The sequence below is a fragment of the Amblyraja radiata genome, chromosome 14 (assembly GCF_010909765.2).
Source record: "Amblyraja radiata isolate CabotCenter1 chromosome 14, sAmbRad1.1.pri, whole genome shotgun sequence".
NCBI lineage: Eukaryota > Metazoa > Chordata > Chondrichthyes > Rajiformes > Rajidae > Amblyraja > Amblyraja radiata.
Genome location: NC_045969.1, coordinates 43703104 through 43722244, shown reverse-complemented (window position 1 = coordinate 43722244; position 19141 = coordinate 43703104). Strand labels below are relative to the sequence as shown.

The 19141-nt window shown below is 44.3% G+C and overlaps 1 protein-coding gene across 15 annotated transcripts in view; it reads left to right on the top strand.

The window, feature by feature from the left end:
- dmd (dystrophin) overlaps positions 1-19141 on the top strand; it is a 1663772-nt gene that overhangs the window by 1566211 nt on the left and 78420 nt on the right. For all 15 annotated transcript variants that reach the window (XM_033033201.1, XM_033033203.1, XM_033033205.1 and 12 more), the window contains 3 exons: positions 2225-2382; positions 13910-14076; positions 17936-18047. In XM_033033201.1, coding sequence (XP_032889092.1) covers positions 2225-2382; positions 13910-14076; positions 17936-18047 — 437 coding nt within the window. The remainder of the gene's footprint in view (positions 1-2224; positions 2383-13909; positions 14077-17935; positions 18048-19141) is intronic.

The following is a 19141-nucleotide window of genomic DNA, read 5'->3' as shown; positions in this document are numbered from 1 at the left end:
GTCCATGAATCACAGACTTCAAGTAGTCATTGCATTCAAAGGATATGCACCAAAATACTAAACATGGCTACTTTCATTTACATGACATTACTGTGTCCCAAACATTATGGTGCCCTGACATGGGGGGGCGACTGTGTATAAACACTGCTGTGATTTCTGCATGGTGAAATCAAAATGTATAAAAATGGCCTTTATTAAAATCTGACAATGTGCACTTTAACCACATGTGATTTTTTTTTTTTTTTTCTATTATAAATCTCAAATTGTGAAGTAGTTGGCCTCTTTAAATTGCCCCTACTGTGTAGGGAGTGGATGCGAAAGTGGGATAACAGAATCAGTGTGAACGGGTGATCGATGGTTGGTGTGGAATCGGTGGGCCTGTTTCCATGTTGTGTCTCTAACTTAACTAAACGTGCATTACAGTTTTCTATTTACTGTGCAAACATGCATAATCTTTAACATTATTGCAAAATATATTAAAGATAAATACATGTTTGTATATTCCAAGAAATTAATCTTGAATTGATAATGCAAAAGAACAGGTGTTGTGCTCCAATATGAGGATTGATTGAACTTGATAAAAGTATGTTTCAGTATCAGAGTGCAATAGATTAGGCTGTGGCTGTGGGTTTGGCATTATCAACTGAAACTCTTTCTAGCTAAAGGTATGGAATGAATACAGTGCTACCAGAGACATATATGCAGGAAGGCTTTAAATAGCCTGGAGTATTTTGCAAGACACTGACAGGCTGCTGTGAGGATTATACAGAAATAATTGGAGATAGCTAGTCAGTCTACACTGCGACTGCAGACAGCTAAGCAGCACATAGAGAAAGCACTAATGCAGTGGTGTCAGTACAGTGCCACAAAGGGCAGCATATAGTAAAACCACCGCAGGAGATCATGCAGCATTGCATGAAATTACAAGAGGCAATCATGCAGAATATAATGATGCTAATGCAATGTGTCTTATCTGTGCAATGCAATGACCAAAAACAATCTTCTATGTTGCCCATAACATGTATGACAAACAATACCAGAACATGTTCTGCAAAACAATGTTAACGATATAACAAGCCTACACCGTGATGAGATTCAATGTGTCATTTAGGTCTCTCTACACTCTTGATATCAACGTATCTCATGAAGAGCTCCACGCCTCTGTACAGGGGAGTCGTAACCCATTACGAGGGATTGCAACATCGGCAGTTTCTTCCCAATTGTTATCAGGCAACTGAACGATCCTACAAACAACTTGAGAGCAGTCCTGAGCTGCTATGTACCTATCTCATTGAAGACCCTTGGACTATCTTTAATCGGACTTTATCTTGCATTAAACGTTATTCCCTTTATCATGTAGCTGTACACTGTGGTCTGCTCGATTGTATAATCATGTATAGTCTTTCTGCTGACCGGTTAGCATGCAACAAAACACTTTTCACCACACCTCATTAATGTGAAGATAAACCAAACTAAACCATCACCAGTGCCATTAGAATGCTAAGCTCAGTCTATTTGTTCTTGTGGAGATAGAAGACCCTGTGGTAAGCATGCAAAGGACCAAATTTGGTGTTCTGGCCAACACTTGTATATGGAGCAGCATCATTAAAACCTATAAATCAGCTGATCGCAGCACCTTTGGCCTTTGGCAATTGACTGTCAAATGTATCTCTAAAGGGAAAGTAATTAGTTAGTTGTCAAAAACCAGGGTGGTCACAGGTCAAGAATGCATGCTACCTATATACGTTGGAGTATTAATGGGTAGTGCTCCTGTGGTTTCAATCAACTGGAATTTAAAAAATGAGTTTACACCAGATGTCATCCTACATCCACTCCTCCAAGCAATGCTTGGAAGTGTTACGAAATACGCCTTTTCGAGAGGGATTACAAGTATTCGTAGACACAAAGAACTGCAGGTGTTGTTTAATCAAAAATGACATAAGTGCTGGAGTAACTCAGCGGGTCAGGCGGGATCTCTGGAGAATGTAACTGCTGCTGGTCGGGACTTTTCTTCAGTCTGATCGGGAGCCTCCTTCAGCCTAAAACATCGCCGATCCATGGTCTCCAGCGATGCTGCCTGACCCACTGAGTTACTCGAGCACTTTGTGTTTTTATTACCAGTATTTACTGTGCTGAAGCTCCATTCCTGCAGATTGGTGACTTGGAGTTTTCCTTTACAGAAATAACCATGCCTTCTCCTAATATAAATGCCATTTCTTTGCAGATCTGTTCAAGCAAGTGGCGAGTCCCACTGGATTCTGTGACCAGCGTAGGCTCGGCCTTCTACTACATGACGCAATTCAGATTCCTCGCCAGCTGGGAGAGGTTGCATCCTTTGGAGGCAGCAACATTGAACCCAGTGTTCGCAGCTGCTTCCAGTTTGTAAGTTTATGATGTTTTTGCCAGATTTCTTTTTCCCTCAGTGAACCGATGAATTGAGATGTAATGCATAAATTACGGGGAATTACCATTGAGTTGCTGCACAGAGACAGACCATTTGTCACAACTTGTTTGTGCTCCATGCCAGTCTCCTTTCACAAACTCCGTTGGCAGTGAATTATGAACAAATCTTGCACCTCGTTTTGAATGCAGTCCTTTACCTGTTGATCCACAGCCGTAAAGACTCCCAACCATCACCAGGTGGACTTTGGGGCAATCAAACAGTTTCCTTTGGGGGGCCTGAGGAGAAATGATTGTTGATGATCTTGCAAGCTTTGCATAGAGCCATCAATGGGATAGTCCCTGGATTCGGTGCAGAGATTTTTAAAAACTGCTTTAAAAAGATTTGCTGAGGGTTTGACCTAGTGTTACTATTATCTTTACTTAACTGCCTTGGTAGGCAGGTACAATCCCTGGCTCGTGCTGGTTGCCCCTCATGTTGTCTGTCTCGTGCCCTCCACTAAAACCAGGGGATTTTAATGAATATACAGTGCATTCAGAAAGTATTCAGATCCCTTCACTTTTTACACATTTTGTTACGTCACGGCCTTATTTTAAAATGAATTCAATTCTTTTTTTTATCACCAATCTACACACAAAACCCCAGAATAAAGAAGTGAAAACAGTGTTTATATATTATTGCAAAGTAATTAAAAAGAAATAACTGAAATATCACATTTACATAAGTATTCAGACCCTTTGCTATGACACCCAAAATTGAGCTTAGGTTTATCCTGTTTCCATTGATTATCCTTGAGATGTTTCTACAACTTGATTGGAGTCCACCAGTGGTAAATTAAATTGATTGGACATGATTTGGAAAGGCACACACCAGTCTATATAAGGTCCCATAGTTGACAGTGCAAAAAAACTGTCCAAAACCAAACCAAAAACCAGGAATTGTCTGTAGACCTCCGAGACAAGATTATGTCTAGACACCGATCTGGGGAAGAGTATAAAACAATTTCTGCAGCATTACAGGTCCCGAAGAGCACAATGGCCTCCATCATTCTTAAATGGAAGAACTTTGGAACCACCAGGACTCTTCATAGAGCTTGCCGCTCGGCCAAACTGAGCAATCGGGGGAGAAGGGCCTTGGTCAGGGAGGTGACGAATAGTCACTCTGACAGAGTTCTTCTGTGGAGATGGGAGAACCTTCTAGAAGGACAACTATATCTGCAGCACACCACCAATCAGGCCTTTATGATAGTGGCCAGACAGAGGACTCTCCTCAGTAAAAGGCACGTGACAGCCCGCTTGGAATTTGACAAAATGCATGAGAAACAAGATTCTCTGGTCTGATGAAACCAAGGTTGAACTTATTGGCCTGAATGCCAAGCGTCACGTAATGAGGAAACCAGACACCGCTCAACACCTGGCCAATACCATACCTACGGTGAAGCATGGTGGTGGCAGCATCATGCTGTGGGGATGTTTTTCAGTGGCAGGAACAAGGAGAGTAGTCAGGATTGAGGGAAAGATGAACGGAGCAAAGTACAGAGAGATCCTTGATGAAAGCTTGTTCCAGAGCGTTCTGGACCTCAGACTGGGGCGGAGTTCACCATCCAACAGGAAAATGACCCTAAGCACACAGCCAAGACAACACGGGAGTGGCTTAGTGACAAGTCTGGGAATGTCCTTGAGTGGCCCAGCCAGAACCCGGACTTGAACCCGATCGAACATCTCTGGAGGGACCTGAAAATAGCTGTGCATCAACGCTCCCCATCCAACCTGACAGAGCTTGAGAGGATCTGCAGAGAAGAATGGGAGAAATTACCCAAATACAGGTGTGCCAAGTTTGTAGCATCATATCCAAGAAGACTTGAGGCTGTTAATCGCTGAAAAAGGTGCCTCAAAAAAGTACTGAGTAAAGGGTCTGAAAACTTATGTAAAGTGATTCAGTTATTTCTTTTTAATTACTTTGCAAAAAATTCTAAACATCTGTTTTCGCTTTCATTTTTATGGTGTATTGTGTGTAGATTGATGATAAAAAAATGTATTTAATACATTTTAGAATAAGGCTGTAACAAATGTGGAAAAGGTGAATGGGTCTCAATACTTTCTGAATGCACTGTACCTGCTTCAGCCTCGGTACGTAGGAATTAAGTGCTGGTTTATTTATTGCAAAACGAAAGTTCTGGAATGATTGCGGGCTGACTTCTGGGATAGTTAATAAAGCTATCGCATTGAAAGGTGCCCTGCAGAGTGCCAGCATTTGTAGAGAGAGAACAGATAAGAGTCAGACATGTACACGACGATTCAGAACTGAAACATAAGAGATAGTATAAAGGTCAGAAGTGGTGAAGAGGAGTAAATGTAAATGAGTTGAGATGATTGATAAATGCAAACAGGAGCCTCAAGTAGGTTTGTCAAACTGATTATGGGCTAGAAATGTTTTCACTCAAAAAACCCCCCCATCCCAGAGCAATGCAGCTGGTTTTGTGTGAGGAATCCTGGCAACAACTTGCTATCAAACAATGCTGTAATAGATTTTCTGATTGGAAAATACAAATGCGGGGCAGCACAGTGGCAGAGTTACTGCCTTGCAGCGCCAGAGACCCGGGTTCGAACCTAACTGCCGATGCAGTCTGTGCGGAGTTTGTACATTTTCCCTGTGACCACCTGGGTTTCCTCCAGGTGTTCCGGTCTCCTCTCGCATCCCAAAGACATGCAGGTTTGTCGATGAATTACCGTTAGGGTGTAGGATAAAACTTATGTACGGGTGATCGTTGGTCGGCGCGCACTCGTTAGACCGAAGGGCCCGTTTCCTCGCTGTATTGCTACGCTAAACTCAATGCATAAAGGATGTTATTGATTTGGGTGTCATATGATTTCAGTGGTCGTTTCTGGCACTTTGAATTCTTGTCTTCATGAACTTATTAGTGTGTGTTAGAAAAAAAAGTGGTGAGACAAGCAGAGGGTGTGTGTTTTTGGATTTGCTAGTGCTTGTTTACTGAATGATGATGGATGCGAGTTCAGTTTGGATGCGCTTGGGTTTCTCAGCTTCTGTGCCAATGTATTTGTGACACCTCAGCAGTTTAAGTTTATTTCTTGCCTTCTCTTTTATGGGAACATTTTATACAAGTCCTTAGAGAAGCAGAATACTTGCAGAGGTGAAAAACACCACGTTTTTATTATATAGATAAGAGCCGTTAATAGAGATCAGTAATTGGTATGAAGTATAAATTAATGTTCGATGAATGGATTTTGATCCTCAACCTGAATTCAAATATGCACCATAATGCCTGGATTACTTGGAACAGACATATACTGAGCTGATTAACCTGTTCATGAATTTACCATCCATTTAACTTTAACACACACACACACACACACACACACACACACACACACACACACACACACACACACACACACACACACACCCCCATGACAAGCAAATAAACCTCTCACAATGAAAATTTAGATAGGCTAGAGTGCTACAGTTTACATTTTTTTCTTGCTCCAACTAACCTTGAATGCTGAGTTTCTCTATCCCTGTGCCTGTTATAACTAGACTGTTCACTGGTGTTGACGCCTGCTGTTCATGTACTTGGTTGCTTGTGTAAATGTTGACATCCAATCACTTATTAGTTCTTTAGTGAGGGCCTTTGTAAACCTGAGGCCATATGGAGCTGCTATATTCACCCATTGTTACATGCGGGTACTTCAGGATCAATAACTAACAATGTGTGTCGCAGTGACAAGAAGTTCTCGATGTTTATGTAGCAGTGAGACTGTGTCATGCAAAAAGCAGATGTCTGCAATCTGAAGGGTCCATTCTCAATAAAAAGGACCGGGATAACATTTATCCTTAAGTTACTCTGATCCAAACGACTCAACAATGCCTACCACCATAAATGTCAGAGCAACAATGATTAACGTTCACAAAGGCCTTTTGGAGTAGCGCATTCTTTGGGCCCTTTGCTTTGTCTTGCTACTTTAGTTAATGAAGTATATCAGAGACAATGGAGCAGCACCAAAGCTTCAGCATTTTTAAGTCCTCGGCCTTTGAATCAAGGGTAAATACTTTACAATACCCGGTAAAGAGCAAACTGCTGGAAATCTGAAATAAAAATAGAAAATGCTGCTGGTATGCAACACCCTTTGTAGAGAGAGAGAGAGAGAGAGAGAGAATGAATGTCTCAAGCTGATATACTTAATCAAATGTTAGCTGTTTTTTTTCCCTACCAATACTGTAAACCTCCCCTCATTTGTTTCAAGGGGAAACCATCATTAGACTACATCCAGCAGACAACCAGCGCCTGTGTTTAATTCCAGATCTGATCTCAGTCAGGGCTGTGGCTGGGAAAAAAAATATTAGCTGGATTGAAATTAAAAGATATAGGTGGCATGGTGATGCAGCAGTAGAGTCGGTGCCTTACAGCGCCAGAGACCCGGATTCAATACTGACCACGCTGCTGTCTTTGCGGAGTTTCCCCATTTTCCCCATGTCCTGCATGGGTTTTCTCCCACACTCCTAAGAGGTACAGGTTTGTAGGTTAATTGGTCTTGGAAAAATTGTAAATTGTCCCTAGTGTGTGTATGTAGGATAGTGTTGGTGTGCGGGGATTGCAGGTCAGCGTGGATTCAATGGGCCGAAGGGCCTGTTTCTGCACTGTATCTCTAAACTAAACTAAACCGACCAAAAATTGTTTATATGCTTGCAGACGAGGCCTTAAATAGTTTCCTGGCTCTTGTCCTGCAGGATCAGATGCAATGTCTGGGTAATTGGACAAGGTCATTGAGTGAGCCAACAACTGTTACACTATGTACAATGTACTATGGTCACAGCCAGTCCACTGCAAATTTAGTTTCTGAGTTCCTATAAACTTAAGTGCAATATATATTGAGAATGTATTTTTATTGTGAGAGCATTAAAAGGCACTTTTCTGTTATACTGTAAATTTGCAGTTTTTAAACCTTGGTTTTGGTAGACGGGGATTATACAGATTACAGCACCTCCTTGGAGGTCCTAACTATGCCGGAAAATATAAGCTTCTTATCACATGCATTACGATGTAAAGAAAAAAATTGCATTTAAATCCTCTTGGATATAAAATGCATTTACCATGAAATTGTGTTCACTGACCAAGTGCATTCATTAAGTTCCAAATCCCAGTGGCTGTTTATGTAAAAAGTGACAGGTGAGAAAGCATAAATGTACTTTGGAAAAAAACTTCATTGTTGGCTTGCTCAAGGCAAATAAATTATTGATATCCTCACGCCATTCAATTTAAATCATTGCGCCATGGTGCCACAGCAGTTAGTGCTGCTGTCTCATAGCCCCCAACCAAAGTGCTGTTGTGTGGAATACATGTGTTCTCTTCCCGGGTGCCCACCAAATGCCCTGCTTTTCTCACACTCCCCAAAGATGTTCTGGCAGACGAAGTGAATGAATGGTTGACAGAAACAGCACGGAAACAGGTCCTTTGTCCCACCGAGTCTGCGCCAACCATCGATATCCCGTTCACACTCGTGCTCGCTTAGTGCAAGACTTTATCTTGCATGCGCGTTATTCCCTTTATCCTGTATCTGAAGAAAGGTCTCGACTCAAAACATCACCTATTCCTTTTCTCCAGAGATGCTGTCTGACCCGCTGAGTTACTCCATCCTTTTGTGTCCATCTGACACTGTTGACGGCTCGATAGTAATCATGCACAGCCTTTCCGCTGACTGAATAGCTCGCAACAAAAAACATTTCACTGTACCTCTGTACACGTGACAATAAACTAAACTAAAGGCTAATTCTACGTTATTCAACTTTCACGTCCGCTCCTTGCACACTAGAGGCCCTTTACAGAGGCCAATCATCCTACGACCCTGCACATATTTGGGATGTCGAAGGAAACTGGTGCACCTGGTAGAATCCCACGCGGTCATAGGGAGAAAGGCTCAGACTCCACACAGTGGCCGAGGTGAGGATCGAACCTTCGTCTCTGGCATAGTGTAGCAACAGCTCTACCAGCTGCACCACTGTGCCGCCCTTTGACTGCAGTAATTTTCCCCTTCATTTATACAAATGACAAAGAATCAAAAAGTAAGTTGGTGGGCATGTGACAGCCAAATATGATCCAGGGACTGATGAGATTCCTCTGCTGGGAATTGGTAGAGACCCTGTACACTGAATGCCTCCTTCTGTTGTGCAGTAAATAAACTCACACTTGATTCTTAATCACAAGGACTGTGCAGATGCGAGCATGGATTTGTTTGCATGTCCTTGGGTACCTTTACCATACAACAGGGTAAATACACATGTTCCTTTCAACAAGCATATGGAGCTATAGTTTGTGCAGGAAGGAACTGCAGATGCTGGTTTATGCCAAAGTTCAACAGGACAGGCAGCATCTCTGCAGAGAAAGAATGGGTGACGTTTTGGTGCGAGACCCTTCACTCTGCTTGAAAACAACAGGCACATGTTAGGACCAGGAATTGAGGGTGGGTGGGGGTTTAGCAGGAGGTTATCTAAAATGAATGATAATTTGTTCATAATAATAATTTTTTGTTTGTTCAATTAACACTTGTTTAGACAATGAAAATGATTTTGCCTCACTTAATTGAATTTGAGTGAACACTCCATCAGGCAGATTTTTCGTCTGGGCATTGGGAAATCTGCTGACTGTTTCAGAAGCCGCCTGGTGTGGTGCAGGGACTCCCTGTAGCACAAACAGCCAGGTGGATGCTGTTGCCAGCAACTGAAGCCCGTAAAAGAGATGGGCATCGGGATATCCTCTGGAAAACAATGGGTAGTCTCCCATTACGGCTGGCATTTACGGGAAGATCTGCCCTCGTGAATTTTAGATTCCCCAAAAACCTGCAGCAAATCATTATCTGATGGATTGAAAACAAGAATCAGGACTTGGGGAGGCTGCTGATCGGAAAATACAGAGCAAGAGTTAAAACCACCCAGGTTCTCAGAGGGTGGGAGGTGCTATGTGACATGGATCAGTACTGGGACCCTTGTTCTTTATTTTCATAAATTTAGTTTGAAGAATTGCATGTGCAGTTCTATAATTTTTAGTGAAGTGGCTAATGATAAAAAGCAGGAAGTAGGAAGAGACATTAATTAATAAACTTGCATCTTGTGCATATAAATTGACAAATAAAAGTAGATAATGGTGACTTCAATTGAATAAAAACCAGAAGCGATTTAAACAGGGTTGCAGATTTGTTATCCTCCATTCGATGCCGCAGCACCTTATCTAATTTCCCTGCAGCGTATGTTCATTTGCATGCTGGAGTTTGGGATTGATTAAAACTAGGTGTCAATTCAGCATTAAGGTGGTGGTGTTTGATCAATAGTACAATCTGAAAGCTGTTTGCACTTCCAGTCCTTTTAAGTGATGTGGAACAGTACAGAACAGGAGCAGGTCCTTTGGCCCACAGTACTCGTGACAAACAAGATGCCAAGTTAAACTAACTCATGCTCTCCGCCTGCATGCACGTGACCCATATCCCTCCATTCCCTGCATATCCATGTGACATGAGCAGAGAGCAGTGCTGAGCTACTATCTACCTCATTGGTGACCCTTAGACTATCTTTGATTGGACTTCACTGACTTTAGCTTGCACTAAACGTTATTCCCTCATCATGTATCAGTGCACTGTGAATGGCTCGATTGTAATCATGCAGGGCTCTTTCTCTGATGCCACCCGGGCAACCTAGGCAGCTTTTTAGGTTGCCAAATGACAGTTTAGGTGGTCACTTAAGACTGCTTGCATGATGCGTACGATAGTGTGCTCGGATGAAGTGCGCAGTTTCCAGTCGGAATTATGCTCAATGAACCATTCACATATTACTTCTGCTTCAAATAAAGTCACAAACTAAACATATTCACCAATCAAGACATGATATATACCACAATTACATGCAGCAAAATTACAATACAGTATCTCAACTCTTTTTACACGTGGCAATGAATGCAAATTCTATTATTTCTTTCCACTTCCAAACAAAAATGTGGTTGGATTATTCAGCGTATGATCAACCTCGGTGAGACCAAGTGCAGTCTTGGCGATCGCTTCGCACAACACATCCACTCAGTTCGCAATAACCAACCTGATCTCCCGGTGGCTCAACACTTCAACTCCCGTTCCCATTCCGAATCCAACCTTTCTGTCCTGGGCCTCCTCCATGGCCAGAGTGAGGCCCACTGCAAATTGGAGGAATGGCACCTTATTTTTCATTTGGGTAGTTTGCATCCCAGCGGTATGAACATTGTCTTCTCCAATTCCATGTAGTCTTCACTTTCTCCCTTCCCCTCCCATTCCCAGCTCTCCCACAGCCTACTGTATCCACCACTTCCTTTCTTTTGTGATGGCGTGGACTCGGTGGGCCGAAGGGCCTGTTTCTGCGCCGTATCTTTAAATTAAACTAAAAACACTTAAACCAGAGAGAGTCTAAAGAAGGGTCTCTACCCGAAACGTCACCAAATTTCTTCTATCCGGAGATGCTGGCTGCTCCATGGAGTTCCCCTGCATAATTAAAGCATGGAATGGTCATCACCCTACCATAGTTACCCAATCAGACCCAACTAAATTTAAGATAGACAAAAATGCTGGAGAAACTCAGCGGGTGAGGCAGCATTTATGGAGTGAAGGAAATAGGCGACGTTTCGGGTCGAGACCCTTCTTCAGACTGATGTGGGGGTGGGTGGGCGGGAAGAAGAAACAAAGAGGCAGAGACAGTGGGCTGTGGGAGAGCTGGGAAGGGGACGGGAAAAGAAGGAGAAAGCAGGTACTGCCTGAAATTGGAGGTCAATGTTCATGTCGCTGGGGTGTAAACTTCCCAAGCGAAATATGAGGTGCTGCTCATCCAACTTGCGGTGGGACTCACTCTGGCCATGGAGGAGGCCCAGGACAGAAAGGTCTGATTCGGAATGGGAGGGGGAGTTGTAGTACTGAGCCACCGGGAGATCAGGTTGGTTATTGCGAACTGAGCAGAGGTGTTTTGCGAAGCGATCGCCAAGCCTGTGCTTGATATCACCGGTGTAGAGCAGCTGCCATCTAGAGCAGCGGATGCAATAGATGAGGTTGTAGATGGTGCAGGTGAACCTATGCAGCACCTTGAAAGACAGCTTGGGTCCTTGGATGGAGTCAAAGGAGGAGGTAAAGCGACAAGTGTGGCATTTCCTGCAGTTGCAAGGGAAAGTGCCAGGAGAGGGGGTGGTTTGCGTGGGAAGGGACGAATTGACCAGGGAGTTACGGAGGGAGCGGTCTCTGCGGAAAGCCGAAAGGGGAGTAAATGGGAAGATGTGGCCAGTGGTGGGATCCCGTTGGAGGTGGCGAAATTTTCGGATGAATATCTGGTGTATGTGACGGCTGGTGGGGTGGAAGGTGAGGACAAGGGGGACTCTGCCCTTGTTACGAGTGGGGGGGATGGGGAGTGAGAACAGATTTACGGGGTATAGAAAAGATCCTGGTGAGAGCCTCATCTATAGTGGAAGAGGGGGACCCCCGTTCCCTAAAGAATGAGGACATCTCCGATGCCCTGGTTTGGAAGCCAGTGGTGGGAAATTTAAGGTAGCTCTTTTTCCCCCCAAGATCCACACCTGGAGTATTGTGTGCAGTTTTGGTCCCCTAATTTGAGGAAGGACATTCTTGCTATTGAGGGAGTGCAGCATAGGTTTACAAGGTTAATTCCCAGGATGGCGGGACTGTCATATGCTGAGAGGATGGAGCGGCTGGGCTTGTATACTCTGAAGTTTAGAAGGATGAGAGGGCATCTTAGTGAAACATATAAGATTATTAAGGGTTTGGACACGCTAGAGGCAGGAAACATGTTCCCGATGTTGGGGGTGTCCAGAACCAGGGGCTGCAGTTAAGAATAAGGGGTAAGCCATTTAGAGACGAGGAAACACTCTTTCTCACAGACAGTTGTGAGTGTGAAAGGGCGGTGGAGGCAGGTTCTCTGGATACTTTCAAGAGAGAGCTAGATAGGGCTCTTAAAGATAGCGGAGTCAGGGGATATGGGGAGAAGGCAGGAACGGGGTACTGATTGGGGATGATCAGCCATGATCACATTGAATGGCGGTGCTGGCTTGAAGGGCCAAATGGCCATCTCCTGCACCTATATCTATTGTCTAAAACCCTTTTTTGCATAAGTCCACCCTCCATCAGTTTAAATTCCATTTGGAATATTTTTGGAGGACCAGGAAACCAAGAAGCAAGAGTTACTTCAGGAAGTTACTGCAGCTCCAGGGAGTCATTCTGTGTTGGTTTTCAACGGTCGTGGCGAGGCGGCTACCGGACAGCAATGGCGGCCAGATCTCCCACAATGCAAAGGGGGGGGGAAAGTGCCCAGCGCCGACCTGTTGCCATGGCAGTGCGCATGTGCAGGGTGGACGATGATGTGCTGGCCGTGGTTGTGCGCATGTGCAGGTCAAGGCAGTGCGCATGTGCAAGGCAGCCGGCCGTGCTGGCGGATAAGGAGCGGCCTGATAGAGGAGATGCGGATGGCGGGCGGAGACGGAGAGAGATAGAGAGGGGCGCCCCGCTCAGAGTTGAACGGCAGGTGTCCCAGGTGCTGGCCAAGCCAGGCATAATGGCACGGATTTTAGGTTGCCCGGCGGGACTTTAGGTGGCCATTGGCACCCGGGCAACCATTAATTTCGAGTCCTGCATGTATTGTTTTTCCACACTAGTTAGCATGCAATAAAAGCTGTTCACTGTACATGGCAATAAACTGAACTGAACTTGTGTGAGACCTTCACTAAAACACGCATTGTGTTTCACTTACGGTAATGCATGAATAAAGGTCACAGGTGCAAATAATTGTATGGTTTTGATGTAGGAAATATTAAACATGCCCAGCTTCATTATCTCCATCCTTCAACTGTAGACCCTGTGCTGGAGATGCACGCGAACAGGGAATGGGTATAGATCAGTATAGTTTACAGAGGCCAATTAACCTACACACGTCTGGGACATGGGAGGAAACTGGAGCACCCGGAGGCGACCCACGCAGTCACAGGGAGAATGTGCATACTCCACACAGATAGCACCCGAGGTCAGGATCGAACATCGGTCTCTGGTGCTGTGAGGCAACAACTCTATCAGCTGCACCACTGTACCGCCCTAAACTGCATGATACATAGAAACATAAAAAATAGGTGCAGGAGTAGGTCATTCGAGCCAGCGGATATGGTTGAGCATCCAAAATCAGTACACCGTTCCTCCTTTCTCCCCATATCCCTTGATTCCGTTAACCCTGAGCTATATCCAACTCTCTCTTGAATACATCAATAGAATACTCTCCTGCATACATTAGTATGCAATGAAAGGGGAAAAAAACTGTTTACTACATTAGATGGCAATTATAAGGACAGCTTCCTGTTGCTATCAAGTCATTGCCATTTAGAAATATTATCTGTTGATGAATTACCAGTGAGCCAAGTTGCATAAGAAGATGTTTCCATGTCCAGTGTGTAATATATATTGCTCTGAATATCTTCTCCCCTCTGTTCCCAAGGCCAACAATAAGCCTGAGATTGAGGCAGCTTTGTTCCTGGATTGGATGAGGCTGGAGCCTCAGTCGATGGTCTGGATGCCCGTCCTCCACAGAGTGGCTGCTGCCGAGACGGCCAAGCACCAGGCCAAGTGCAATATTTGTAAAGAATGTCCCATCATTGGATTCAGGTGAAATATATACCTTTCATTCCTGGTTTGAGTTCACTGCCCAGATGAGAAATTGTTTAAAATAGAATATTTTTTAAACGGAGGAAAGGAACAATGAAAACAACTTTATTTAGGGTGGATAGACACCAAGTGCTGGAGGAACTCAGTGGGACAGACAGCATCTCTGCGGAAAAAGGATGGGTGACATTTTGGGTTGGGGCCCTTCTTCAACCTCCTTGTTCAGGATGGTACTGTGGATATTTTGAATCTGCAAAGTAGCCAAGGGAGCAATCCTTTATTTGTGTGAGGGTATGGTAGAGTTCTATTTCTATTGTTCAAAACAAAATAACAAAGGCTCAGAGCCCAACCTTTCTCTTGGTTTCCTGTGCTATTCCTTTAGCTCGGTGGCACTGTCTCCCTTCACCCACAGCACCTTCTGCTGGAAGCAACACGAGCCATAAAAGCGAGGGATCAACAAATAAATAGGGCGTAACTGCCTGACATTTGTGCGACGGAAACTAGCACCTTTGAAATGGGGCCATTTGTTCTCATTTTCACTTGTGGCTGTGGGAGCTGGCCAGGGCCTGATTCATAAACCGGGCTGGAGGAGAGGTCATTATCCTATTGAAGATTTGCAGCATTTTTAAGCTTTAGGTATTAGTATTTTCGTTAACCATTATGCACTCATGGATATGGCCGCTGTTCACAGCCGCCACAGCCCAAATGGTGCGTCACTGATCGTTTTATACATTCCCTGGGCCCAAAGCCCTAAGCAACGTTCTTCCCTTCGTGAGGCAAGTTTGAACTACCTCTTGCGTTTTCGTGTTCCACTGTCTCACAGCTGTTCATTCAGTCTCCCAGACAGTAAATAAACTTTTCGCCAAAGACATGAATGGAAAGTACAGGAACATCCCTGCACGCACGGGTGAACAATCTGAGATTACGGCTCGTCTTGTCTTTGTGTTGTTCAAGTACACCAAAAATAATGATATGCACCTGGAGGGCACCAAGCTGCGGCTGACTACAGGTGGCCATGGCAACCTTGGGCCTAGGCCTGACAAAGGTGTTCACGTTCAAACAGAAATGCTCAGTTGCAGCACAAGCAAGATCATGCAATAAGCATAATTAAAGTAATATTGAGGCCCCAGTAGTGCCGTTCCATGAAACACTCTCAAGGGAAGCAATAGTCAATGAACAAGTAGCTTCCTTTCCCTGTGCTAGAGAATTCGACAACATAGCTTGAGGAAATAACAGGATGAATGTGATCGGGTTACTGAAGGCTAGACTGCTCCTTCAGAAACAAGAGGGAGAAGTATTTTGTAAAGGACCTGCTGTCAGAGATTACAGCAGAGCTATTGTGTCACAGAATGGGTACGTCTGATGGGGACAAGGGCTGAGGGGAAGAAATTAGATCGTGCCGGACTGCAGGTGGGAACTGGGTGCAGGGAGAAATCCGTGCAATGGTGCAGGCAGACACTCGTAGCCACAGGCCAACAAGCTGTCCTTCTCCACATTCAGCTCGTCAACGGAGTTGAAGATTAATTGTAGGCCATTGTGATGTTGGCCGTGGGTTGTTGAGAGGAGATGTTATCAGGAGGGTTGAGGCGCAGGGAAGTGATTGGGAAGCGGCAGAGTGGAGTGTTGATCTGGCTCCCCAGGATGCATCTGAAACCAAATAACTTAAATTTAGTTTGTGTAGGAAGGAACCGCAGGTGCTGGTTTACGTCGAAGATAGACACAAAATGCTGGAGTAACTCCGCGGGACAGGCAGCATCTCTGGAGAAAAGGAATGGGTGACGTTTCGGGTTGAAAACGGGCTCAACCCGAAACGTCACCCATTCCTTCTCTCCAGAGATGCTGCCTGTCCCGCTGACTTACTCCAGCATTTTGTGTCTTCACTTAAATTTAGTTGAAAAGTCGAACAGGTTGCTGAAGAAGTTCTGCAGAAGTTCTGAGCTGCTGCAGCTCAACACCTCGTCAGCAAAAGTTAGCACTCTCACGTCACTAGGGGAAAAACAAATTGTGTGGGAAGGAAATGCAGGTGCTTAGACCGAAGATAGATACAAAATGCTAGAGTAACTCAGCGGGTCAGGCAGCATCACTGGAGAAAAGGAATAGATGACGTATTGGGTCGAGGCCCTTCTTCAGACTGAGTGTCAGGGGAGAGAGAAACCAGAGGTGTGAAATGGTTCAGAACAAATAAGAGCTGGCACCATTGACCAAAGAAAGGTGGAGCTCACAATGCTCCATTGTTGGCAATGAAAGAGGTGACAACAAAAGAATATATGGGTACAAATAGTGGAACTAGCAGGGCGACTAGGGGAGGGAGGAGCGGAGAGAGAGGGAATGCAAGGGTTCGTTGATATTAGAGAAATCTAATTTATAATGGTGGGTTGTAAACTGCTCAAGTGAAATATGCGGTGCTGTTCACTCTGACAGTGTAGGAGGCCCAGGTCAGTATGGGAATAAGATTAGAGGAACATTTGAGAAAGATTCTAACTTGGGTGGTGTTTGGGCTGGCTATGGTTTGAGTCCCTTCGAGATGGTTCTCTTTGAGCCCGAGCTGTTTTAAATTTGCAGCTTCAAAGCTGTACTCCTGGGCTTGAGTTTAAAAGCTAATACATTTGCCTCTGACTGCAACTTGGGTAGGTCCTTCAGACTGACCACACTTGGGTGAATATGTCATTACTGGAAAGCCCCTCCTCCAATCTGGCCAGCGCTCCCATCCTGGCACTGAATTCTGTTTCTGTCCCTCCCTTATAGCTGTTGCCGTGTTGGTTTTTACCATCTCTGAATTTGACTGGATTCCATCTGTACCGTGGAAGACATGCCCCAAAACCCATCATGAAGCCAGGTTTTTTTGTTTTTTCTTCATGCTCGCAGACCTCCACGGGTTTCTTATCAAATTTTAATCTTCGCCTTAGGCTTTAAACCCTTCTCAGCGCATTCTTTGCGACTTCACTGACAACCCTTCACGACTGATGGGTGTGCCTTCCAATTCCATGAGTCCACTGTGGTCAGCACCGTGTTCACAAGACGCTACATATGTCCATTGAAGCTCCAGGTCACATGGGAATCCCCAATAAACATTCCCTTGCGAGATGTAGGAGCTGCTGGCAAATCCATATTTTATTCCGCGTAGCCAATTGCTCTTGGGGTTCCCATGTCAGGAGGGTGTGTGATTTGGAGAGTGCTGGTGTCCTCGTGACTTCCTTTCATGTCTACCCAAGTGGCGCAGTGCCTCAGTGGTGCACATAATTAAAAAGGGGAAGACTGTTAATAAGAAGAACTAGAAGAAACTAGAAACCAGAGACTGGGCAGATAGCATCACATGTGCGAGAAAGTGCTGAAAATGAGCTCCCAAAACTTAGGACAGACAGGGACATACACTGGAGACTTCTTCAGTCCGAAGAAGGGTCTCGACACAAATCGTCACCTATTCCTTTTCTCCAGAGATGCTGCCTGACCCGCTGAGTTACTCCAGTTTTTGGTGTCTATCTTTGGTTTAAACCAGCATCGGCAGTTCCTTCCTACACACAGGGACATACACTAGACGGATTGTGGAACAAGTTCAGGAACCTGGGTCAATTGTTAACAGGTGCAGACAAGTATTGTGATTGAGTGTAACTTTACAGAGCTGCCACTAAATCACCGACAGATGCAGCGTTCTCATTGGAAATAATCAATGGCAATCTGATCCAAGTTAACAGATCTGACCTTAAAGACTGAATGGTGTGTCGAGTTTTCTTTAGCTGCCCTGATCCTGGCAACGTAACACACAAGTGGGGAGGCTTTCAGTCTGTTATTCCGAGTGAATTACATTTGGATTCAAGAAGTACAAAAATGTTCTCTAACCTCTTTACATCCTTTTAACATGCAGATACCGCAGCTTAAAGCACTTTAATTATGACGTCTGCCAAAGTTGCTTTTTTTCCGGTCGAACAGCGAAAGGTCATAAAATGCATTACCCGATGGTAGAATATTGCACACCGGTAAGTGTGAATCGCAAGCACAGAAAGCAACCTCGAAAAAGTGTTCAGAATATTTTCTATGGAATCTACTCATTTGACCCCAGTCTAATTGGTGATTCTCTGAAAAGCCTGCGGCAATATTTTTGGTCTTGTATCCTGTAGGTGGACAATTGGAAATTTAATTTAAAAATTAAATAGTGCAGTCGGCAAGGTTCACAAATGTATTAAGGTGAGAAGAACGCAGTAACATGCAGAAAATGTCCATGAAATGGAACTTGACCGACAGCACTTCCCAAGTGTTCCAATGGCTGTGAAGTGTTATAGTGGGAACCAACATGTACCAGTCTCGCTCTCTGTCCTTCACTCTCACTTTTTCATCCACCTCTTTTTTTCCCCCAAGATCACCCTTTCCCCTCCTTTTTTCCTCTTATTCTCTGTAAAACGTTGATGAGGTTAGTTTTACTGATCAGGCACCCGATCCTCAATCACTCGTTTTGCATTATCCTCTGATGCTCAAATGATCTTGAATGTCTTCAAGGAGAGAATGGGAGATTTATCATTGAGGAATAAGATGGGGGGGAAAGCCAAAGAGAAGGCCTGGACCTTCTGACTGGCTCCCTGATTACATTTTCTTTCTGTTTGCTTTGTTGTTAACTTCTCCTAGCTAACTATGATCTATGTGACATTTTTATTGAACCATCTCTTTTGATGCCTCGTTTTCACACCTTACCCTTCCTTATCTCTGTAACTCTCTTTCCCCTGACTCACTCTGAAGAAGGGTCTCGACCTGAAAACGTCGCCCATTCCTTCTATCCAGAGATGCGGCTTGTCCCGCTGAGTTACTCCAGCATTTTGTGTCTATCTTTGCCAGGAAAACAAAAGCAGTTTCACTGCACCTAAGTACACATTATAAGATAAACTAAACTAAACTAATTTGCCGTCATCAAAATTAGATTTACTGTAAATCGCATTCTCCTGGTCAAGGGTCCTGACTTCCAAACTTCCAAACATTGCAGCAAGGCCAAAAATATTTGTTCAATCTTTCATTGAAGAACTGCAATTCGGAATCTTATTTGTATGAGGTTGGCACAATTTGCACAGCAAAACAAAAAAAT